The following is a 25,037-nucleotide window of genomic DNA, read 5'->3' as shown; positions in this document are numbered from 1 at the left end:
AGAGTGAACCAGGGGGTCTCTCTTTCTCTCAATTAAATAATAAAATTCTGAAAACTTTTTACAACATACAAACCCTAGAAAACTAAGACCAGAAGGTACATGCTCAAAATAGTGAAGAAGTATCTCGGTTAGAATAATAACTACTATTTTACCTAATAGTAGAATGTTAAAGGAATTACTAAAATCATAGACAAGACATGTCTGCTGACATTATTCACAAGTTATAACCCGTGAAACAGAAGATAAATGTAAGTATTTGGAAAAGAGCAGAAACTGTCATTATTTGCAGTTGATATTATGTATATAGAAAGCTAATAGAACCATTGAAAACCTCATGGGACAAACTATTTCATTGAAGCCTTATAGAAACAGATAGGGGGATGGCATCATGACAGAGTGGGTTACGTCTCTGCCTGCAATGCCAGCGTCCCATGTGGAAGCCAGTTCCAGTCCTGGATGGCCCACTTCTGATTCAGTTGCCTGCTATTATGCCTGGGATAACAGTGGAAGATGGCCCAGAGTGCTTGGGCTCCTGCACCTATGTGGGAGACCCAGATGAAGCTCCTGGCTCCTGGCTTCAGCCTGGACAGCCCCAGCTATTGTGGTTATTTAGGGAGTGAACCAGTGAATGAAAGACCTCTCTCTCTCTCTCTCTCTAACTCTGCCTTTCATATCAATCAAATAAATTTAAAAAAAGAAAGAAACATAGATAGGGATGGGCGTTTGGTCCAGTGGTTAGAACACCAACGTCCCCCATCAGAGAGCCTGGGGTTAATGCCCAGCTCGGCTCCTGAGTACAGCTTTCTGTTAAGCTCCTGCTGTGAGAGAGCAGGTGATGACTCAGGTAGTGGGGTCCCTGCTCCCCATGTGGGAGTTCCACCTTCAGACCCAGCCAGGGGCGATTGCAGGCATTTGAGAAGTGAACCAGCCGATAGGTGCTCTCTCCCTATCTCTGTATCACCTCCTCCGCTTCTCTCTCTGTCTCTTCGTGTGTGTGTGTGTGTGTGTGTGTGAGAGAGAGAGAGAGAGAGAGAGAGAATATCTCACCCCTCACAAATAAGTTAAAATTTGTAAAAAATGCAAGTGTGTTTTAAAAGACATTAATAGCTTTTCATTATCAGCAAAAATGAATCCAAAGAATTATAGTAGAAAAAAACGGGTCAGCGCTGTGATATACATAGTAGGCTAAGCTTCCACCTGCGGCACTGGCATCCCATATGGATACCAATTCGAGTCCTGGCTGATCCTCTTCTTTTTTTTTTTTTACTCTTTTTTTAAGATTTATTTATTTATTTGAAAAGCAGAGTTACAGAGAGGCAGAAGCAGAGAGAGACAGAGGTCTTCCGTTCTCTAGTTCACTCCCCAGATGGCCATATCGTCCGGAGCTGCGCCTATCCCTAGCCAGGAGCTTCTTCTAGGTCTCCCGTACAGGTGCAGGAGCCCAAGGACTTGGGCCGTCTTTTACTGCTTTCCCAGGCCATAGCAGAGAGCTGGATTGAAAGTAAGGGAGCTGGAACTCAAACCAGTGCCCATATGGGATGCCAGTACTGCAGACAGCATCTTTACCCACTAAGCCACAGTGCCAACCCCTGCTTCTCTTCCGGTCCAGCTCTCTGCTGTGGCCTGGGAAGGCACTGGAGGGTGGCACAAGTGCTTGGGCCCCTGCCACTTCATGGGAGACCTGGAGGAAGCTTCTGACTTCGAATCAGCCCAGCTGTGGCAGTTGCAGCCATTTGGGGAGTGAAACAGTGGATGGAAGACCTCTCTTTCTGTCTCTTCCTCTCTATCTGTAACTCCATCTCTCAAATAAATAAGATTTTTTTAAAGGTTTAAAAAAAAAAAAGAAAAAAAATCTTGATAGTAACAACAACAACAACAACAAAAACCCCACTCAACTGCGTGTGGAAAAGGGATGAGTACCACTATAAGACTTAACCAACATAATAAAAAGAGTTGAGGGGCCAGCACTCTGGCGTAGAAGGTTAAGTCATGGCCTGCAGTTCTGGCATCCTTTATCGGCACCAGTTCAAGTCCTGTCTGCTCCACTTCTGATCCAGCTCCCTGCTAATGTGCCTGGGAAAGCAGTAGAAGATGGCACAAGTACTTGGACCCCTGTACCCTTGTGGGAGACCTGTAAGAAGCTCCTGGTTCCTGGCTCCTGGCTTCTCCTGGCCCAGCCAGGGCTGTGGCAGCCATATGGGGAGTGCACCAGCAGATGGAAGACTCTCCTTCTGTCTCTCTGTAACTCTCTGCCTTTCAAATAAATGAAATAAATCTTAAAAAAAAAAAAGATTTGAACACAGAAACATCTTATCAAATCCCAACACAATTATGCTTTTTAATTTGACAAAACAAAGCAGTTCTTGGGATATTACATAAAAGAACTATAGGAAAGAACTCACAAGATATTAAAATAACCATTGGGCCACAATAATTGAATAGTGTGCTACTGACACAATATTGAATGGACAAATCTGTTATCTAAAAGCTAATAGAGAGCCCCAAGAAACCCCAGTACACGTAAAAACTAACGAAGGAAAAAGAAGTATCATGTACTGATTAGGCTGTTTAACATATGAAATCCAAGAAATTCCCTGTTTGGGAAAATGCGATTTTATATCAACCTCACAGCTTGAACTATATTCCAAACATGAAAGCAAAAAAACTGCAATTTGATTAAAGAGTGAAATGTTGCTAGCTATGGGATAAAAATAGGTGACTGTAAGTACACTGAAGGCAAGGACTTCTTATGGAAAAAGTGACTTATTCGACTGTTACCTAGCTTTTAATTCTGCAAGTCAAGAGTCAATATATTTATTGACAAGGCCACAGTCAAGGTGCTTGCAATAGCTCTGTCAGAGAGCAGGCCAGTTCCTGTAAGCCATAAGGAACAGCTGTGAGAGTACAGCAGGGGGAAAAAATCTTGACAATGCAGTCACAAGCAGACGATTCACAGAAGAAATGCCACGGACTAGTATACCTATGAGATAATGTTTACTGTCACAAGTTTAAGAAAAGAAGGAAGGGAAAGCAGAGTGGAAGGAGTGGGCATTTGATGCAGCAGTTAAGACACCACCTGGGATACGCATAACAGAGGGCCCACATTCCAGGCTGGCTGTGCTCTAGTTCCAGCTTCCTGCTAGTGTGCACTAGGAGAGGCAGCAGGTGTTGGCTCAGGTGCTTGGGTTCCTGGGAAACCCAGATGGAGTCCCTGGCTCCTGACTTTAGCCTGACCCAGCCCTTGGCAATTGTTGCAGGCATTTGGGGAGTGAACCAGCTTATGGTCTCTTTCTCTTTCTCTTTCTCTCTCTCTCTCTCTCTCTCTCTCTCTTTCTCTCTACCTCTAAAGTCACTAAAATAAATTTTAAATTTTTTTAAATCATCTGTTGATCACATTTTTTTAAACAGTGAGAGGGCCATGCATGTTTCACTTACCAGTTAGCACAGTGGTTTTATTTTTTATTCTTTTATTTATTTATTTATTTATTTTTTGACAGGCAGAGTGGACAGTGAGAGAGAGAGACAGAGAGAAAGGTCTTCCTTTTGCCGTTGGTTCACCCTCCAATGGCCGCCGCGGCCGGCGCACAGCGCTGATCCGATGGCAGGAGCCAGGTACTTATCCTGGTCTCCCACGTGGGTGCAGGGCCCAAGCACTTGGGCCATCCTCCACTGCACTCCCAGGCCACAGCAGAGAGCTGGCCTGGAAGAGGGGCAACCGGGACAGAATCCGGCGCCCCGACCGGGACTAGAACCCGGTGTGCCGTGAGCCGCGGCGCCAGCCCAGCACAGTGGTTTTAGTTTGTCTAAAACTCCTTGCTGTCTTGGATATGACTGAGCGCGCTCAGACAGTGAGGCTAGATTATACACTGATAAGGCCGTACTGGAAAGCATCTGGAGCTAAGTATCAAGAACCAGTACAAATAGGGCAGGTATTCAGCCTAGCAGTGAAGACACCTGTGTCCCTGAGCTTGCTACCTGGCACCAAATCCTGTCTGCAGCTCCCTGCTAATGTAGACCAGGGAGGCAGTGGTGATGCTCCGGTAACTGAGTTCCTCACACCCACATTGAAGACCTGGGTTGAGTCCCCAGCTCCCAGCTTCAGCACAGCTCAGCTCTGGCCAACTCCTTGCCAGTGAGAGAGCATCTGAGGAGTGAATCAGCGGATGGAAGTTCTCTCCATCTGTCTCTCTCTGTCTCTCTGCCTCTCGAATAAATAAATAAATAGTCTTCTAAAAGAACCATTACTAATATTAATATATATTGATCCAGTTTATTTTCTTTCCCCCTTAAAATTGTTCATTTACTTCTTGGAACTGAGTCTAAGTAAAATGCAGATTATCAGAAGTACAGAGATTGATGTATAAGAATACCAATTTCTATATTATTCAGCATAGCAAAAAATAACTGGAAATAACCTAAAAACCCAACACTTAGGGAAAGGGTAAAATAAGCTATGTGAGAATCATCAAATGGAATCATTTTCTGCCATTGAGAAATCATATTTAATAAATATTTAACAACATCAGAAATGCTTGCAAAATAATGTTAAATGAAAACAGCAGATTGAGAAGCTGATTTTAATTTTATTTAGAACATGTAAGCATAAAAACAAACTAAAAGTAACATATGAGAAAGTTAACAGTTATTACCTCTATGTGATTTTTAAATTTTTCTCAGATTTTCCACATTCTTACAAATGAGCAATATGTATATAAAATGTACATTTAGCAGGAAAGATTGTCTCCTGCTTGCAGTGCTATTAGATGATCTCCAGTGTTTCTCCATCACAGGTAAGTGGCGTAAGTTGAGCCCCAAAATCAGAAGCTTCTCCCAGAGTTAGACAACAATGTAATCTCAAAGTTGAAAGTAGCCCTAGGGGCCAGCGCTGTGGCATAGCAGGTAAAGCCACTGCGTGCAGTGCTGGCATCCCATATGGGCACCAGTTCTACTCCCAGCTGCTCCAGTCCAGCTCTCTGCTATGGCCTGGGAAAGCAATGAAGGTGGCCCAAGTCCTTGGGCCCTTGCACCCACATAGGAGTCCTGAAAGAAGCTCCTGGCTCCTGGCTTCAGATCGCACAGCTCTGGCTATTGCAGCCATCTGGGGAGTGAACCAGTGGATGGAAGACCTCTATCTCTCTCTCTCTGCCTCTGCCTCTCTGTAACTCTGCCTTTCAAATAAATAAATATACAAATCTTTTTTTTTTTTTTTTTGACAGGCAGAGTGGACAGTGAGACAGAGAGACAGAGAGAAAGGTCTTCCTTTGCCGTTGGTTCACCCTCCAATGGCCGCCGTGGCCGGCGCGCTGCGGCCGGCGCACTGCGCTGATCCTATGGCAGGAGCCAGGAGCCAGGTGCTTTTCCTGGTCTCCCATGGGGTGCAGGGCCCAAGGACCTGGGCCATCCTCCACTGCACTCCCTGGCCACAGCAGAGGGCTGGCCTGGAAGAGGGGCAACCGGGACAGAATCCGGCGCCCCAACCGGGACTAGAACCCGGTGTGCCGGCGCCGCTAGGCGGAGGATTAGCCTAGTGAGCCGTGGCGCCGGCCGCAAATCTTTAAAAAAGAAAGAAAGTTGCCCTAGGGGCTGGCACTGCGGCGTGCTGGGTTAAGCCAGCATCTGCAATGCCAGCATCCTGTATGGGCACTGGTTGGAGTCCCAGCTGCTCCACTTGCAATCCAGCTCCCTACCAATGCACCTGGGAAAGCAGCGGAAGATGGCCCAAGTGCTTGGGCCCCTGCACCTATGTGGAAGACCTGGAAGAAGCACCTGGCTCCTGGCTTCAGCGTGGCCCAGCCCTGGTGATTGTGGCCATTTGGGGAGTGAACCAGCAGATGGAAGATCTCTGTCTCTCCTCTATATCTTTCTAACTTTGCCTTTCAAATAAATAGAAGAAAATTAAAAAAAAAAAAAAAGAAAGAAAACGAAATTCATCCTAGATCTCTAGTCCATTGATACTTAGTCTTGAATGTGTGTCGGAGTAACAGGGCTGGGCCAGACGGCCAGCTTTTGGACTCCGTAGTCAGGATGCCTGAGAGCTCACATTTCTAAGAAGTTCCAGGTGCCGGGGCTGCTGCTGGTGGCCCAGGGCCACACTTCAAGAACCGCCCAAGTTATCCATAAATTCCACACTTCATGCCTCACAAAACCTGACTGTCCAGCTCCATTTGCAGGCCTCTCAGGTCAGGAAGATTCCAGATAACCCAGAAATAACAAAGGCCTAAAATCCACAAGCTCGCTGCCATTCTGCGTCAGGTCCGCTTTAAGCAGGAATGCTTCCTTAACTTTGGAAAATGTCCCAGAGACAATTGCAAACTGTGCCTTTCTACTTATCTCCAGCTGAAATTAGGGCTGCCTTGGACATTCTCCAAGAGGTCATTGGCCACCTTACCAGGCATGATCTCAAAATTGCTCATCTGAGGAGCAGCATTCAGGAAAAAGTGCCTCGGGTTATGTCTTCTCTTGCAGTAATGAAAATGTGTTTATTTGCAGAAAATGCCCTCCTTCAACCAAAATCAACCTCCATCACTAGTGAAGCTTACAATTTTGTCTCATTTTAAATTGTATTTATTTATTTGAGAGACAGAACACTCCCCATTCACGATTGGTTCACTCCCCAAATGCACACAAAAGTCTGGGCTTTGCAAGGTCCAAGCTGAGAGCCAAGAACTCAGTCAAGATCTCCCATGGGAGTGGCAGAAAGGAAATACTTGAAATCTCACTGCCACCTCCCGTGGTCTGCAGTAGCAGGAAGCTGGAGTCAGGAGCTGGAGCCAAGTTTCCAAGTCAGGTAGTCTGATGTGGGACATGGCTAAATAGACACCTCTCACAAGTATCATCCTGTTTTAAAGGGGAAATCATATACTGCGGTAGTTTTGTGAATGTTGACCTATCATACGAGAGTCTGCTGTTTGAATTCTGTCTGTAACAGAGCAGAAAACTTCACATGCAGCTGATGGCCTTAGTGCTTGTCAGAACTCGTGAATTTTATGGATGATTTTTAAGAAAATCGTAGTGAACTTCCTGGGCTGCCCAATCCCCAGAGCTCTTCCTGCTTTAGCTATAGAAATGTGGCATGCTCTCTTTCTATCGGGGGCTAAAAAGGCGACGTTAGCCACATCCTAAATTGGGATCTTAACTGTTTCACTCAGTAGCCCCTCCTAATTTGGGGATAAAGGATGAGTACCTCTTTGATTCGGAATGAGGATATGATCTCATGCTTCTCTCGGTTATCTGTAGCAACAGAATCCACAAAGCTGACCAAAATGTCATGTTACTCAGGAACTCCAAGCTCATAGCCCATCAAGAACTTTCTCAAAACTGCTGAAAAGCCAAATAAGATGGATTTGAGTTTCACTTCCTCCTCTCAGCCCTGGAGGTACTAACGAACAGATACATTACTTAGAAGAAGAAACAGGAGTCTTCTGTCATCTCACAAAGAATAGGAGGCAGGCATTTGGCCCAGCAGCTAAGACACCCACATCCATATCAGAGTGCCTGGGTGCAGTGCCTGCCGTTGGCTCCCGACTTCAGCTTCCTGCAAACACAGACCTTGGGGGGCAGCAGTGACGGTTCAAGGACTTGGGTCCCTGCCACCCAGGTGGGAGACCTGGATTGTGCTCCTGGCTCCTGGCTTCTGCCCGGCCCGGCCCTGGCTGTTGTAGGCATTTGGGGAGAGAATTCGTGGGTGAGAGCCTTCTCTCTGTCTCCATCCCTCTATGTCTTCCTCTCTGCTTCTGAAAATTAAAAAAATAAGTAAAAATGTTACAAATGGATGGCATCAGTGGGAAATGTAAGCAGTGGGCCAGCGGCCACCCCCTGCCCCTAAACAGCCACCTCCCCTGCCAGGATGCTCTTCCTTCCTGGTGCAGCCCATCAGTCGCTACTTCCACAGCACGGACTCTGAACAGGCACTGTGCTGGCTCAGGGAATTCCAAAGTGAATAATCCAAAGTCCTTTCCCTCCAAGAAGCCATCAGCTTTACCTGCTGTGTCACAATGCTGGCCCCACTTCATGAATTCTGGATTAGACGTAATGCACACAGTAAGGGTGCACACAAAACAAAGTAGTGCTTGGTGTATCCTTGGCTTTCTCCTCTGGTGACTGAAAAGAAAAATCACTCTCCTTAAGTCTCTAGGCTGGCAGAAACCAACATAGGGGTCATTTCTGCTTCCGTTACTGGGCCTTGCTTTCCATTTCCTGAAGTCTTCCCAATGTGACCCTGGCTTAAGTAGCACCCTCTTAGCCAGCACCTCCAGCCCACCCTGGCGACAGCTGCTGATCCTGATGTTATTCTGCAGCTTCAAAGGCCGTCTTCACCAACACTGTGGTTCCTTATCACCCCCCTGGTTCCTCATCACCTCCCGTGAGCCCATTCTTGCCACTTACTCTTTGAAGCGCTGCAGCAGCTGCCCCTCCTGTGCCCTGATCTGGCTCCTCCCCCTTTGCCTCCTGCTCAGCCCGTCCACACGTGCCTTCTCCACCCAACAGCTTCTCTCTCTTTCCACCAACACATTCCCTTCCCTTCCTTCTGCTCTTAATTGTTCCCTCGGACTCTTCCTATTCCTCACCTAACTTCTTTCGGACACCACTCGGTTTATCCTACATTAGTTTGAACTTTTTGATGAGTCACTGTCAAGACTTCTGTTGCTCTCTGTGCTCATGCTGTCATCTCCAATAATGTGCTAAAAACCAGGAGAATGGGCTCAGAGATTCCGGCTTTTTCTTTTAATCCATCTTTCTGTTTGTCCCCCAATGTAATTAATAAGTATTTAACCATTACTCTTCATTTTCAGTTTCCAGTAGGCTTTCATTGACAGTCTATCACTTGATCTTTTTGAGAAAATTGGGACAAATGTTATTATCCTAAATTTACAGTTCAACAAACACTGACTCTGAAGACTAAATGAGTCATCCCCAAAATCTTATAGATTAAAAAAAAAAAAAAAGGAGAAGTTCTGGCACTCAAAGTCAGGTCTCTGACTCCTGAGTGCCTCCTGTCCTCACATTATCTGCCTGCTCTGAACGCATGCCACACTTGAGACATCTTGTTGATGGATTAATAATGTGGATTATTGAAGTGGCAGTGTCACAAGGCCACATTCCAATGGGAATTTTGAAGCCGTTACCTGAGGATAAGGTAGAGAAAAAGGGCAAAAATGAGAATGCATCAGTGTCTTTCACTTCTAGGTGGCTTAAAGTTTATAAAACACATATAAACCCTACACATTTAAACACAGACACACTTTTAAAAGAAAATAGGGTCTTCCTAGAAGGCTAATAAAAGAGAAAACAGCTAAGGGACCCACTGGGGAACTGTCCACATGATGGGACATCTCTGTACTGCCAGGGCGCAACAGAGGCTGGAAGCCCCAAGAGCCAGGTGCTGTGTCACGCTCCGTGTGAACCAAGTCCTGAGGGAGCCTTGAGCTCCCGTTCCTTTCTCCACGCATCCCAGGGGCTAGATGAGAAGGCCCCTGAGGTCTCCCATGGCTGTGACATTCTGAGAGTCTATGAATAGCAAGGACCCGAGACAGGTGCGAGCTGATCACCACGTGGGAAGCTCACACCTGTCTCGCCCCAGTGTTTCCGCCCCTCCCTTCCAGCGGTGCCAATCTCCAGGCCCAGTCAGGGTCAAGTTGCCAATGTTGAAGCCTTCCAAGGACAGTTGTCCCTCTGCATGGGGTTCCTTCCAGCCCAAAGCTGGCCTCCTTCCTTCTCTCTGCAACTCGCTTTCCACACCACTAACTCATGTCTGCCTCTTTGCTTTTAGATTAAAATTACTCACAAGAACCAAGCACCCATGATGATGGGGCCTCCCCAGAAGAGCAGCTTCTTTTCGCTGAGAAGGAAGAGCCGCTCAAAAGACTGAACAGTGCGCCATATGCCAGCTAACCCAGGAGAGAAAGCCAGTAACTGTAACTACACACACACACACACACACACACACTTGCACTCACATTCTTCTCTAACCAGTGGACCCACAAGAAGAAAATGTCACCTTGCCGTACATTCTACCCATTTTAATGATGGCTGCCCCCCCACCGCAGCCAGCGCCAACAGGACATTTGGACTGGACTCGGGGTCCCCCAGCAGCGTGGCTGGCTTCCACAGCAGCTTCCACATTGCCACAGGCCTGGAGTCAGACTCCCGGAGACTGAAAGAGAAGGCTCCCTCGCGTTCCGGCAGCCCTGCGATGTCCTCTCGGGTGCTCGTGGAGGGCGGCCTGCAGGTTTCCTGCCTGTGGTGAGATCGGATGTGGTCAAGGGAGGGAGCTCCGGGCTGCTGAGCACCTGCACAAAGCTCCCTCTGTGCAGGGCCGCGGCGGCCGCCAGCGCTCAGCGCAGCATCCCTGGCAGGGCGCGGCCAGCGCACGTTGGCTTCTTGGTTGTCCTCTGAGCGACAACTGCTCCCTGGACTCGCTGAGGAGGCAGGAAGGCTGTGGAGAGCTGGGTCGCCATGCCTGGTTCCCTGCGCTGTCACCGGCCGCTTGTTATGCAGCCCCCAAGCCTTCTCCTGGTGGCTGTGTGTTTGGAGCCGGCTCCGAGAGCCCCAGAGCTGCCGGCGCAGCACACCTCAGACGTGGTATTTATTTTCTTAGGCCTGTGAACACCTGGGAGGGAAAGCGGAGAAATGGAGATTTATTTTTCAAATTGTGTCATAATATTGTGCAAAAGGGGAAGAAAAGAAAATACCACCCCCAGCTTCTTTCTTTTGCAAGCCAAAGCGTGTTTCCTGTTTGAGTTCCAGGCCCTGGCGGCAGACCGTTCTGAGACAGAGAAGATGCAAGGCAGGGGACTTTGCTGGGAAAACCGGGAGACAGCGCATCCGATGGGGCTCCCTCCTGCTCCTCTGCACTGCCATTGCCATAGCCAGAGTAGGACCCGAAGGGCCCTCTGAAGGTCTAACGTGTGTATATATGTAGCATATATATTTATATATATGAATATTTATTTACTGATGGACTTTTCCAGACTGAGAAAAGAAACTTGACGATAATCTAGGAACAGTAAGTGGGAAAGAAAAGAAGGTTCTTATGCCTTCCCCCTCCACCATTTCATTGTCAAGACGACATAATACCCTGTGGTGGTCATAGGGTTTAAGGAAAATGAAAATAGCCCCTTATCACGAAGAGATGAAGAACTGCTAGTCTAAATCCTCGAAACAATCTTGAGATAAATGCCGGGCAGGATTTACTCTCCCATTCATCAGCTAAGGAAGCCCAGTCTCAGAAGGTAAGAGACTTGTCCGTGAACCTTGGCTAATGGGGTTTGAGAGTAGATGACACTGAGAAGATGATGCAGAGAGAAAAGAACCCACACGTCTTGGAACCAGGTCATTTCTGGTCGCTGAGAAGTCGTTGCCCTTGGACCCAGTTTCCAGGGAAGAAGGAATGCAGGGACAGGACAAGCCCTCGCTGCTTCCTGGAGGTCGTGTGTGGCCTGCACTGGAGAGAAGTTGGGCTGAGGCTGAAGGCACTCAAGAGATCATCCAATTGAACTCTTCGCTTGTTTTTCACCACGGTCATCACAGCCTCTTAGTTTGGGAACACACCTGGCTGCAGGGATGACTGCAGTGGAGAGTCACAAGGAGGACTGAGGCCCCTTGCTCACGGTGCCAGCAGCCAGGACACAGAGGTCTGGGCAGAGCTCAGTGGGCTTCATTCAGCCAGTGCCGGCAGTACCTTCCTTTCCCAAGGGCAAGTCTGTGCAGAGCTTCACTGATAGAAAGCAACATTGCCTCAGCCCCTTTGCTCACACAGGACCTCCATCCGTCTCTGCAATGCCGCAGGAGGAAACAGGGGCCCTCTCGATGTCAGTCCACAGTGCTGCATCTCATCTCCTTGCATTGGGCCAGGAGCTCCCGACCAGGCAGGGAGTATTCAGACTGTATAAACTGAGCGTATCTCCGAAGGAAGCAGTCGTCCAGGATCACCAAGGACTGAGATCTAGAACCATCCTGTTCGACCTGCAAGTGCAGAATACTAGGCCAGGGGAAACCAGACCCTCCGTAGAATATCCTGATGGGACCCTTGGTGAAGGCTCCAGCAAGTTCCAGAGTGACTGCAGGTACTATCTTGGAAGCCACGTGATTCTGAAGCTGAGGCAGGCTCAGATTTGGAGTCACTGATTCGAAGACATGCCTGGAAGGTGCTGTGCGGATTTCAGCCCTGATCCCACAGGTTTGAGGCTGTTGAGGCACGGCACGATCAGCGGGTGAACTTGAGTCTCGATTCACCAGTCTTAGGAAGGGTCCACGCGAGACTGGGCCCCTACAAGCCAGTGCACAGGACTCGCATTGTGGCTTGAGAAATACATCCCTCGTCCTCCTCAGAGGCACAAGGGGTGACAAACTCCAGTGGAATTGCACATCCACTTTAATATCGTGAGTCTTGTGTCGTTGTTTAATCTCACCTTGCAAGTCATCCTTAGAACCTGTGACTGCGGTTTCTCATTGTAGGGGACCTCATCAGAGCAATCCTCACAGCGACCTCTGAGGGCAGCACAGAAGGTGTCATCCCAGTCTTCCTGAGGCGTGCAGGGCTTAGTGAGGTGTGGCGATCTCTCAAAGCCGCGCAGTTAGATAGCTAAGGGAATACCCAGTCTCTGACTTCTTGCCTGATTGTGACTCCGACCGTGCTATAGACATGTTCTCACCTGCCCCCACACTTCTATCCCACTAGCAATAAAAACAATGAAACAGGAAACCTTCAAGTGCCTTGTGCTATCCCTGGGTTGATGGACTAGGGGTTGCATCTCATTATAACATGGCCTTTGTGGGGTTTCCCCAGTGAGTTGAGAGTGGATATAGACTTAGAATGATTATATTCAGGTCAGAGACCAGCTCCTCTCAAGAGAGTTCTTTACACAGATGGAAAAGATATGTTGAAATTGCCAAATAAATTAGGAAATACTTGGCAGAACCTGGAAGAGCCTCCAGACTGGCATTACATAACATGCATATACATTATACATATGCACATTATATAAGGTGACATAGTACTTAATGTGCTGTATATATTATGTAAATTACATATTTGTGAGTAATCATGATAAATATAGAGACCCACTAATCACTTTTTTACACATACTCAGTGACAGATTAGGAAGTGGCTTTGCCAGAGAGTCTTAAAACTTACTCTCTTGTGCTGCTTTGGTTCCAACTCCTGCCAAAAATAATTGCATCAATTTTTCCTATCTCTAGCCCCCTCTCTTCTTGGCCCAAACACTCAGTTACCTCCTGTCCCAGCTAGGCTGTGCCTTCCGTGCACCACTACCACCAGCAGGATCCATGAAAATAGAATCTTGTGGAAGGGAAGGATCTAGACTCCCCGGCTCCCTGTGTCACAGACCTGTGCCTCCACACTCCCAGGCAGGAGAGTGGGGGAGGGCTAGTGAGGAATGAAGAGAGGTCAGCAGTCTTCCCAGGAAGGAAATTCACAGTCTTCTTGGCCACCAGTTCCAGGATCCAACAGGAATCGATCAGAAAATTATTTTGAACGTCCGCTCCAAGTCTGCATAGCGTATCTGAGGCCATCAATTCCTCAAATGTGTCTCACAAAACACCAGCATCCATAAAATGCCCATAGAGGTTTGTAGTCAAGTCCTGGATCCCTACTAGGGGATACCTAGAGAAGCTCTGAGAACTCATAGGAAGGAGCCATGGAGTCCTTCATTTGTCTGCTAGCCTCTACAGATTAAATATTGTTGCCTGAAGTCCAACATTTCCTGTTTGTTGTTGCTTGTTCTCACTGGAGATGGGAATATGCATCTAATCATCTCCTGTAATGGTATCCCCAAAAGTTACTCTTTTAGGACAAGGAGTCTCCATTCCTGATTGGTTTTTTTTTTGTTGTTGTTTTTTTTTTTTTTTTTTTTGACAGGCAGAGTGGACAGTGAGAGAGAGAGAAAAAGAGAAAGGTCTTCCTTTGCCGTTGGTTCACCCTCCAATGGCCGCCGCGGCCAGCGCGCTGCGGCCAGCGCACCGCGCTGATCCGATGGCAGGAGCCAGGAGCCAGGTGCTTCTCCTGGTCTCCCATGGGGTGCAGGGCCCAAGCACTTGGGCCATCCTCCACTGCACTCCTTGGCCACAGCAGAGGGCTGGCCTGGAAGAGGGGCAACCGGGACAGAATCCGGCGCCCCGACCAGGACTAGAACCCGGTGTGCCGGCGCCGCTAGGCGGAGGATTAGCCTAGTGAGCCGCGGCGCCGGCTCCTGATTGGTTTTTTTAAAGACATATATTTGATTATTTATTTATTTGAAAGAGAGTGACATGGGGCCGACGCTGTGACACAGTGGGTTAATGCCTTGTCCTGAAGCACCAGCATCCCATATGGGCGTGGTTCGAGGCCCAGCTGCTCCACTTCCAATCCAGCTCTCTGCTATGGCCTGGGAAAGCAGTAGAAGATGCCCCTAGTCCTTGAGCCCTTGCACCCACGTGGGAGACCTGGAAGAAGCTCCTGGCTCCTGGCTTTGGATCGGCTCAGCTGCAGCCATTGTGGCCATCTGGGGAGTGAACCATTGGATGGAAGGACCCCCCACCCCAGCCTCTCCTCTCTCTGTGTAACTCTGACTTTTGAATAAATAAGTAAATCTTTAAGAAAAAAAAAGAGAGTGACAGAGAAATTTTGCATTTGCTGGTTTGCTCTCCAAATGCCCCACAACAGTCAGGCTGAAGCCAGGAGCCAGAAACCCCAACTGGGTCTCCCACAAGAGTGGCAGCAACCCAAGTACTTGACCATCATCTGCTGCCTCACAGGGTGTGCAGTAGCATGAAGCGGGATTCAGAAGCAGAGGCAAGACTTGATGCCAGGCACTCCAGTAGGGGATGTGGGTGTCCCAAACAGCAGCCCAACCCATTGCACCCCTACTAATTCCTTTTGAACAGAATTTCTTGTATCCTTTATTTTCCAAAAGAATAAAAAGATGACTCCCCCCAAAAAAGATTTCTGGATGCATGGGTACAGACTGGTTAGACCAGAACTGTATACACATGGATGGACCTGCCTCGCTGGCACCTCCAGGGCAGCTGGTGATGATATGACCTCTCCTTGTAGCTCTGAAAGTTAAAGGATGGGTTAAAGTATTAAAGACCAAAAGAGATTTTTCTGTTGCCTGTGGGGTCCATATTAGCAGTTTGAAACTCTTCTCCTAGTCATAAGCTTTAGACTTGTAATAGCAAGGAAAAATAAATTATTTCATATCTCAAACAGCAACCAAGTTTTAACTAAAATGGGAGGATAGCATGGTATAGATTTCTCATTTGGACCCCTTGTTTTTTTTACTCAGTTTGGTATTCTACTAGATTGGAGTGTGCCTTTCAACTTTCTACCGTAGAAAACAGGAGAGGGAGGTAAGAAAGAAATTCTCACTCATTCCTTCCTGAGTGCCAGGCACTTTTCAAGGTCTTTTCACATACTATTCCTTTTAATTTTCAGAATATCCTGTTATGATGTGGGCATTATGCTCATTTCATAGATAAAGGAATTAGTGCAAAGGAAGGTGAAGTAACTTGTTCAACAGAGCAAGTGGTACAATTAGGACTTGACACGGGCCTGTCTCACCTCAAAACCTGTGCTTTTCCCACTGTATTTCACTGACTTTAACATTTTTATCTAATTCTCTCCAATGCTGCTAGTATTCTAGATGGAATTACAGGGCTTTAAAAATGGACGTTCTATCTGTTCAACTTCTGCTAGGCATCTACTCATGCTCCTACTGCCAAATTTCCAGTGCTTTTTCATTTTTAAACTCGAAACAGCCTCCACGCACAACTGGATCCCCAAACCTCACCCTTGCACTCAAATTAGCAGCTGTCTCTTCATTCTCAATGTCTCGTTTCCCAGGGCCTACCTAATAGATGTTTTGATGTTGTTCAGCTCTGTGAGTGAGTGGGAGAGCAGCACACAGCCCTGTGAGACTGAAATGCGGTGGTCCACAGTGACCAGCCAGCCCAGGGGAGGGGCGCTGGGATCGTCGGAGGGAGCCTCCAGCAAAGAGGCTGTGCATGTGATCCTCATTAGTGATAGGCGTGGGCTGGGCCATCTGTGTTCCCCAGGAGAACAGAATGGCAGGCTGCCTCTCAGATGCCAAGAGATGCTATCTACTGGGAAGATCCAGAGAGCTCAAAAAGCAGAGAAGCAGCTTTCCTCATGGGCGTCTCTGGAAACCAGGGGCATAGAAAACCTATTTGGAAATTAGCTACTTAACTCGCTGGGCTTCTGCCCTTGCTACCACTTCATTCTTCACGTCCACGGTGCAGGACGGCAAGCTGAGTCCTGCAGCCTCATCTAATTAAACTCCCTTCGTTGGAGCCATGTGAACGTAGGTTGTCCTGACATCTCTGGATGTCATAGCAGGTACATTGTAGCAAGGCATCAGAGTCTATCATTAATGCCTCCACGTCTTCCAGGGGTCAGACAACACTGCAGGTAGAAGAGGCCATGTAATTGGTTGTTCAGTACAAATTCTAGAGGGATCATCAGAAAATATGGAGGATTGCTATAAATGGGGCAGATTAGGAAAAATGCAATTTGGAGGCAAAGAGATAAATGGAGCCCAGTATCAAGCACATAGTAGGTGATGAGCTAATATTTATTAAATGAACAAAATGGATAGCTAAACAGGGAATCAGTCCTTCTAACCTGAACTGGGTGGAGAGCAGGGGGATGAAAGCTTTTAAACGAACAACTCAGGAACTTGAAACCACAGGATGTAGAGGGAGCTCATGGGGGCCTTTAACTATCCAGACATCTGTTGAGTGATGGATACAGCTAAATATGGATCATCAAAGGGCTTTCTAGGTCACATGGAGGGCAGTTTCATGATTCAGAAAATATGAAATTCAGCTTGGATAGAAAGACAGAAATACTTGCCATGCGCTCCTTAGAGATCCGGTCAGGACTGACAAAGAATTAAAGGACAGCACCAAAGTGGAGTCACAACACAGTAAGAGACCAGCATAACAAGATGCAGATTTGTGAAATGAAATGAGACAGAAAACCGGATTTCTCAGCAGATCGAGTTGAGCAAGGGAGGTGAGCGTGAACACTGTCCTCCAAAAAGGGAAGAGAAGACTGAGAAATCCTTTGAAAATCTAAGAAAAGCTTTAAAGTTGGGTTGTTGTTAAAACAGAAATGTCAAGGTAGTAAGGAAATTGTTATTAAATAACAACCATCATTTAGTCTAAAGACTATGACTTTTAGGACTACTTTTGCACTTCACAAGCTCCTTATGAAGGTAGTTGATACGACATGGTTCCCAGGTGACAAATGAAGAGACAAACAGATGTCGTAGTGGCAGACCCCAGGATTCGGGTCTGTCGGCGTCCACCTTCAGAGCCTTCATCTGAGTCTGCAGTGCCATTAGCAACTCCTCGGAGCTTCAAGCGCAGTGAGCCAAGCCCCGTGCGTGACTGACTGCCTTCTCAACAGGGAAGCCCAAGCCTCATCCTCCCCGGTCCACAGAGTATGTCCCAGTGCAGGGGCACCTGAGGAGGGATGGTCAGTGCCTCTCCTCCCCCCCCCCTCACCTCTCCCTGCTCCCAGGCACCAGCTGGGCTGCATCCCAGAGAAGAGATGGCCGACAACAGACACCTGGCAGAGACCTCAAGCAGCTCAGAGTATTCACACAGTGATAAGGATCATATTAAAAGATACACAGTGACCGTAGTAAAGATCAAGGGCAAGAGGAATAAAGCCGGGTAGCCAAACATCAGAATTTGGTAACTGATATTTTATGGTAGGAGGAGATTGGAGATGTCCTTTTAAAAACTGGGTGAATCATATCTGGAACCAAGGAGACTACCTCTAGAGTGAAGCAAAACTAACTTTTTTCCTTTCCATAAAATTATTTTTATTAAAATGGAATCTTAGGAAGAATTACAAAGCACAGAGTAATAAAAACGGTACCTTAGATAATAAAAGGAAATGAATTATAAAATCCCACAATGTAAGGGGCAATCCGGAAGAAGATTCAAGAAAGTCTTTATTTTTCTGTTGAGGGACTAAACAACAGTACTTTCAAAGTCATGAACGAACTCGTGTTTTTTGTCTTTTTTTTTGTTTTTTTTTTTTTTGAGAAAACTGGTACGGATGGTACGGATTGGTTACCAGAAATGGCATGACCGTCAAGAAAAGTTTTCCGGGTGAATAGTTCCTCTGTCCCCGGCATGCTTGAGGTGAAAGGCTTGAGAGCTAGATCCTCTGACCCAGAGAACCACACGTGCATGGAGGGTGCTGGGTGTGCTGACTGCTGTTGGGGTTCGCTCCCATCCTCCGCTGCTACCAGCAGGCCTGAAGGTACTAGCATCAACCTAACAGGATGCATCGGTTCCCGTTCCCCCTCTGCTCCCCGCCAGCCTCCCGAAGCCCCGCCAGGTTCCCTCCACGCCCTGGAATGAGAACAGCTGGCAGTAATTTCTTTTTATTGTGAAAACGTCCAAACACACAAGGAAAGTAGGGCCATGGGTGTAGTGAGCGCTGTGTACCCATCACTTGTATTTCACGGTTGCTAGCATTTTGCCGTCTGCTTCATCACGTTTAACTGAAATTTGTAAAAGTATCTTGTAGGTGTCATGACATCTCACACCAAAGTTCGTAGGCATCCATCACCATGGAGGAATCCTGTCTTCGGCTTCGGAGCTTGTGTGTAGCGTGCGCGTTGCTGGGGGAAGACTTCAAGATGGCGTGCATGTGAGCTTGGGCCTTTCTCAACTGACTCAATCCAGTTGACACCCAAATAGAAGTTAATCAGGACATCACTCACGAGAAGAAAGTTTTGGGTGGAACCCAAGCAAAGTCTTAGCTACACTCAAAACATTCCTGACTGATGTGGAAAGAGGAAAGTAAACAGCACATCAACTAAATTCTCAAAAGACACTAATTTGGGAAATGTGATAAGGCACGGATGATGCCACAATGAAAGATGGAAAACACCTGGAGGAGGTGCTAATTCCGAAGCAAGAATTCATTTAGGGCGGCATTAGTGGTTACAGAGAGGCTGGGCATGGTATTATTTTGAACAAGCAGAACACTCAGGTTCACTTACTTAGGTACAAATAGTTGTACCTGTTGCCTCCATCAGGTGAAGAATATGAAGCTAGCCTGGGGGAGGGGCAGGCTGCTGAGATGGACAGACAGATCCTCCCCCTCAGTGGGCGTTACTGAACTCGGAGGTGTGTTAGCCCCTCAGAGAACATATAGGAAGCCTGGTCAAAAAGCATTGGCTCGCTTACACAGGTAGAGAGAGGATTTGCAATAGGAAAGTGTAAGGAAAGCAGGTGTAACTCCACCTGCTCTGTGCTTAGGTGCTGAGATCAGGGTGGGCGACTGCAGGTGTCTGGACAGGGTGCCAGGCAGGGCGGTTTGCAAGTGAGTTTGCAAGGTCACTGGGCTCAGTGACACTGCCAAGCAAAAGGAAATGAGTGACAGCGGGTTCCAGAACATTCGGCCTGTCTCTGTCAAGGAATAAAATGAGTTTCCCTTCCGAGCACAGCCTAGGCAGTGGCCAAAACTACAAACCAAGGCGTGATCCTCAGCCAGGGCCTGCTCCTCAGCCTGGGGGTGGGCCCGTGGGATACCCCAGCCACACCCCAAGTGCACATCTGCATACATTCAACTCACCAAACACCCCCACCTCTGCCACCCCTCCCCCACGCCATAGGGTTCCTGGGATCCAGCATCGCCTCTTCCCTTCCTGACAGCAACGCCTCACGTAGGAAGGTCTAGGGGGCCTGGCACGGGGAGAAATGCTTTCACCTTCCAGAGTGCAGGAATGCATTTTGCACAGAGAGCCCCCTCCCTGGAGGAACACAATCTCTTCTCAGCTTCCTCCTCCAGCCTAACCCCTGGCCCTGCCGCTCAGGCTCTGCTGCTGGGCGGGAAAGCACATGAGCTCACTGGGGCTTATGTAAGCGCTTTTGGCAGGCTTTGCCGGAGACGGAGCCGGGTGGCAGGCCCGGGCTCCCCACACTTGCGCCTGCCTTGCCTAGGCAATGTGATGTTTCTCTTCTCTACCTCCTCGGAAGGGGTGGGGTGGGGGCTACCTGTAGTGCGGCTCATCAGTTGTTTTGTAGGGGCCAAAAGGAAGCACATTCTCTCCTCCGGGTTCCCAGTGATTCACAGTGGCAGTTTCCTAAGGGAGAGAAGAATTCCAAAGATGGAGTTGGCTTGAATGTGCTGAGCCCCCTTCTCGGTGGCACTGCCCCTCGGCTCGGCCACTCCAGCCGTGGGGCCCTCCTGCCGTGGGTCATGGCCAAGGAGCAATGAATCAAAAGGCCGAGCAGCTGAGCAGCTGCCCGGCAGCTCAGAGGACCCCAGCTCCAACGTCCCTTCTAAGATGTGTGTGAGCAGGCCAGGGCACAGAGGCAAAGGCAAAGTGGATGCGCATCCCCTGCAGCCCCCCAAGGGGACGAAAAGGGACATGTATGGGACGCTGTCACGTGGTCTCAAAGCTCCTCTAACAGGAAGTGGGTCCTGCCTCCTGTGGCCTCGGTGGGAAACCTGTTTCCAGACTCCATGTTCCTGAAGGAGGGGAGAAACATCTAGAAACTGCAGCCCAAGTTTCAGAGGAGAAGGAAAGCAAGGGAAAGCCATGAGCCCTCCCCCAAACCCAGTGGCTATTGTGGGGGACTCACAGGAGGGGTCTGGACGGATTTGCAGCAGACTTTGGCTTCCGGGCTGGGGGAGCTGCGGCAGCAGGGGAGCCGTGAGGCCCCTTGCACGATTGCGCTCCCGTTGCTGCCCAGGGTCCTTGCAGTCTGGCAGCTCAGAGGCAGGGCCAGGGAAGACGCCAGGCCTGGGCTTGTGCCCGCTCACCTTCTCCTTCCAGACTTCACGGCCACGGCCCCGGGGCACTGCCTACCCTCAGTGCGGCCCCCGAGAAAGGCGCCGTCTCCTGCTGGTCAGCTCGGGCTTCTCCTCCGGGAGCCACTCCGCACCAGTTGGCAAGAGGCACTCGGGCAAGCCGTCCCATGCCTCCCTGCTGCCGCACGGACAGTGGGCCTCGAGAGGATGATCCGTGCCTTGACTTGTTGATTCAGCAATAAACACGGCATTGGTAAACAGCGCCTGCGCGCCAGCTCGGTACCCTCGTCTCCTAACCTAATCAATGTGGGTTTCTTTTCCTCCTCTCCCCCTCACGTCCTGCTTTTCTCAAACTCCTCCTATTCCCAGAGTCTACCTCTTCCATCTCTGCTACTCGGGACCTTTCTCTCCACATTTCTCCCACGATATACTTTCAGAGTGTTCAACGTGAACTAGGAGGGTCTGAGGGGACCTCAAGGGTCGCCTGGCCGCTTTGTCACCTCCAGGCAAGCCGGTGCTGACCAGGCCAGGGAACGGGCAGAGGACAACTCCAGAGCCCAGTTTCAGGGTGCGCTCCAGCGTCCCGCAGCTTCTCCCGTGTGGATGTGTCCTCGACGTCCCACTGACACTGCCTGTTCAGTACCACTTTCCCTTTTCTCTTCACTGCGTGAGTCACACTGTAAGGAAAAGCCCTTTTGGGGGCTAGAACTGTTGGGGAGTGGAACCCGTGATGACACAGATGAGCATCCCATAGGCCATAGGATATTGGTTTCGGCATAGAAGTGACAGAATCAGGAACAAGGAAGGAGCCAGAGGCTCTGGCAGTTCAATGGGTTTGGCTTCTGCAAAACCAACAGAAGCAAAGCCAATAAGCAAAACCCACACATACAACCTTTCTGGAGTCACAGTTTCTAACAGACTGCCTCTCTTTTTAAAAAACCAATTATTATGTTCAGTGCCACGGCTCATTAGGACAGTCCTCCGCCTACAGCGGCAGCACACCGGGTTCTATCGCAGTTGGGGCACCGGTTCTGTCCCGGTTGCTCCTCTTCCAGTCCAGCTCCCTGCTGTGGCCCAGGAGGAAGCACCTGGCTCCTGGCTTCGGATCAGCACAGCGCGCCAGCCATAGTGGCCATTTGGGGATTGAACCAACGGAAGGAAGACCCTTCTCTCTGTCTCTCTCTCTCATTGTCTAACTCTGTAAAAAAAAATTATTGTATTTATTTGAAAGGCAGAGAAAAGAGCGAGAGGTCTTCCACCCGCTGGTTCACTCCCCAGAGGGCTGTAACAGCCGGAACTCCATATGGGTCTCCCATATGAGTAGTAAGGACCCAAGCACGTGGGCCATCCTCTACTGATTTTTCCAAGCACATTAGTGGGGGGAACAGGGTCTTAAGGGGAGCAGCTGGGACCTAGAACCAATACTCCAATACAGGATGCCGGTGTTGACAGGCAGCTGCTTAACTGTCTGTGCCACAACACTGGGCCCTAGACTAGCTCAGTTAATGAGAAAAGTCCACTGAGCAAGGAGTTCTGGAACCATGGTCCCCTCAGGTTGGAAAAGGCTCCTCCTTGGGTGTCATTGAGCCCAACCTTCCAAGTCGAGTCGGTCACTCGCGTGGCTGATTGTAGCTGCAGAACAAGTGGCGGTCATTCAGCACTGGTCCTCCATCAGCATCCACAGAATTCCTCTCCAAAGCCATTTGCCCAGGGGCCCTGGGTGAGAGGCCAGCTGCCTGCCTGGACAGGGCCCAGTGCTGCAGATGTTGGCTGCCTTGAGCCCCACTAAGCTACCGGGGTAGTCTCCAGTCTTGACAGAGACAGTGCAGAGTCAACAAGCAGGCGGGTTTCCCAGTCTGCAACATTGCATTTCTTCCTTCTCCAGATGGCAAGAGGCATGCAATCCAACTGAAGAGAAGTGGCTGACCCAGCCAACAACACAGCTGTCCTCGGCCCTAGCCTGGGAAGAAGCAAGCTCTGTGCCTCTCTGTACAGTCACCCTCCACCCCTGGTGGCTATCTCCGAGGCCGCTGTTCCTTGCAAGCGTCCACTTGCTCAGGGAGTTCTGATGCTGGCTTCTCTCTCTCTCTGCAGAAAACAAGTCTCGAGACCCTTTCCTGTTGGGAACGCTCCCGAGAAGCTGCTGTGGAAGGCAGCCGTTCGCATCTCCTGATGGGGAAAGAAGTGAAACCCTGCCTGGGAAAGCCAGAGCAACCGGAGGAGGGGGCCATGGTCCTGGCTCAGCTACGTGGTCTCAGATGCACCCCTGAGCCTGCTGGGACCTCCCTTTCTCCATCTGTCAAACAAGGGGGCTCTGGGGACTTCCCTGCGTCAGCAGTCCTGCCCTTGCTTGGGGTGAATGCGTGCCCATGGAAGAGGTTCTGTCCGCATGTGTCTCCCACCAGCCCCATGGCTCCCCTCAGCCCTGCTGACCCACAAAGGCTATCCCACTGAGAATCCATTTTTCTTCCCTCTGGAGGATTGGCCGTACTCAGAAATCAGCTGATTGGGGGGGGGGGGGAGATGACATGAAAGAAACACTCCAGACACTGTCTTGGGGAAGCCCTCTGCCTACACACACATTCACATTCATGCGCACACACATTTACACACACACACACACACACGCACACGCACCTCTGAAAGATAAGCACTTTCCCTCCTGTATATCAAAGCTCTTTTAACCTTTCTAATTGCCGGTGTGTTGGGAGAGATTTCAATCCCTCTATGAAAACTGCAGCTGCCACTTAGGGAATCCAGCTAAACCTCAATGTTTCTGGGCGACCCTGAGCACAGGTTGAAGCTAAAGATCGCAACACTCCTTGGCTGCCGCCAGAAATGCAGACCCCACAGAGCCACGACTGAGGCAGTCACTACTTAGCACTGGGCCAGGCTTGCCCTTCTGCCTCCACTGTGCCCCTGCCCCCTGCGTAGATACGCTAGTGGTGGTTGCCTGCTCCAGCCTGCCTGTCTGCCTGCATAGAGTGCCGTGGACTTGTTCTATAGTGCACTGTGTATGCGTGTGTGTGTGTGTGTGTGTGTCCTGACTCTGTGGTTCACTGCAAATAAAAATGACAGCAGATGGCACACCTCGGACCTCCTGGAAGTTTCTTTGCATACCCCTGCTTGAGGAGTCAGGATTTCCCGTGGAGCATCAGGGCTGTGCATGCTCCCCCAGACTCTCCTGTAAGGAAAGGCCACTGAGACGCCAGGATGGGAAGGAACTGAAATTCGCTGCTGCCACTTCCCCAGTGCTGAAGGAAGGAGAGAGGAAGCCGAACACTCTATTAAATAAGCCCCAGCCGGACACCTTACTGCCTGCCTGTCCTGGAGGATGAAGCTGCGAAGTGGGGACCATTTTACAGACGATGCCACAGAGGCTCAGAAATGGTAATTAACCCACTCCACAAGAATGCAATAAGTCACCCAGTTCCACCGCATTCCCTGAAGTTCACGTTCTTCCCTCTGGTCTTTCTCCCAGTGTGGCCTGAGGACTGCTCATCAGAAACACCTGTGCTACCCATTCCTGGGTCCCCCTCCCACCTCCCACATCGTGATCTCCAAGGGCGGGGCTCTGACGTCTGGTACCAGTTGCATAGCCTTTATCCAAAATACCCAGGACCAGAGTTATTTCAGAGTTCAGATTTTGGAATGTTTGCATATATGTAATGAGATATCTTAGGGATGGGACCCAAATCTAAACCTGAAATTCGTGTATGGCTCATATCTACCTATTGGACATAGCCTGAAGGTGATTTTTGCACAAGGTTTATAATCATTTTGTGCTTGAAACAGGATTCCGTGGTGTGGAATTTCCCATTCATGCCATCATGTCAGAGCTCGCAGTTTCAGGTTTTGGATTTGTTTTCAGATGGAGAGTACGCAATCTGTGTAAGCTGGGTGCTCAATGGGCCTTCGCACCCACAGAGGTTTGAGAACCACTGTGCCACACACACACACACCTGCAGGGAGGGCAGGACCATGTGGGGAAGACAGAGCCGAGGGAGGGGGGTTTTGGAGCAACTCAGAAACCAGAACCAGTCGGTGAGCACCTTGAGGCAGAAGAGGCAGGGTGAGGAAGCAGGTCTACAGCCACCTGCTGGTCTCTAGGCTGAGGCTGCTCTGAGCCAAGGTGCAAGGTCACACCTGCATGGGGCTGGGCAAGGATCGCCACACGGCAGCCGTGGGTACTCAGCCTGCAGTGGGGTGACAGTGGATGCTTTGCTGCTGCCTCCGC

The 25,037-nt window shown here is 49.3% G+C and overlaps 2 protein-coding genes across 6 annotated transcripts in view; one reads left to right on the top strand and one right to left on the bottom strand.

The window, feature by feature from the left end:
• The window catches only part of DGKG (diacylglycerol kinase gamma), a 210,708-nt gene extending 198,005 nt beyond the window's left edge, over nt 1-12,703 (top strand). For all 5 annotated transcript variants that reach the window (XM_051859167.2, XM_051859166.2, XM_002716461.5 and 2 more), the window contains one exon: nt 9,770-12,703. In XM_051859167.2, coding sequence (XP_051715127.1) covers nt 9,770-9,868 — 99 coding nt within the window. In that variant the 3' untranslated portion in view covers nt 9,869-12,703. The remainder of the gene's footprint in view (nt 1-9,769) is intronic.
• LOC127482821 (uncharacterized) overlaps nt 10,478-25,037 on the bottom strand; it is a 38,827-nt gene continuing 24,267 nt past the window's right edge. The window contains exons 3-4 of the mRNA XM_051818434.2: nt 20,041-20,129; nt 10,478-10,609 (exon numbers count right to left, since the gene is read on the bottom strand). Coding sequence (XP_051674394.2) covers nt 10,594-10,609; nt 20,041-20,129 — 105 coding nt within the window. The 3' untranslated portion in view covers nt 10,478-10,593. The remainder of the gene's footprint in view (nt 10,610-20,040; nt 20,130-25,037) is intronic.

This window comes from Oryctolagus cuniculus, chromosome 4, assembly GCF_964237555.1.
Source record: "Oryctolagus cuniculus chromosome 4, mOryCun1.1, whole genome shotgun sequence".
In the NCBI taxonomy this organism is placed as follows: domain Eukaryota; kingdom Metazoa; phylum Chordata; class Mammalia; order Lagomorpha; family Leporidae; genus Oryctolagus; species Oryctolagus cuniculus.
This window is presented reverse-complemented; position numbering and strand designations above follow the sequence as displayed.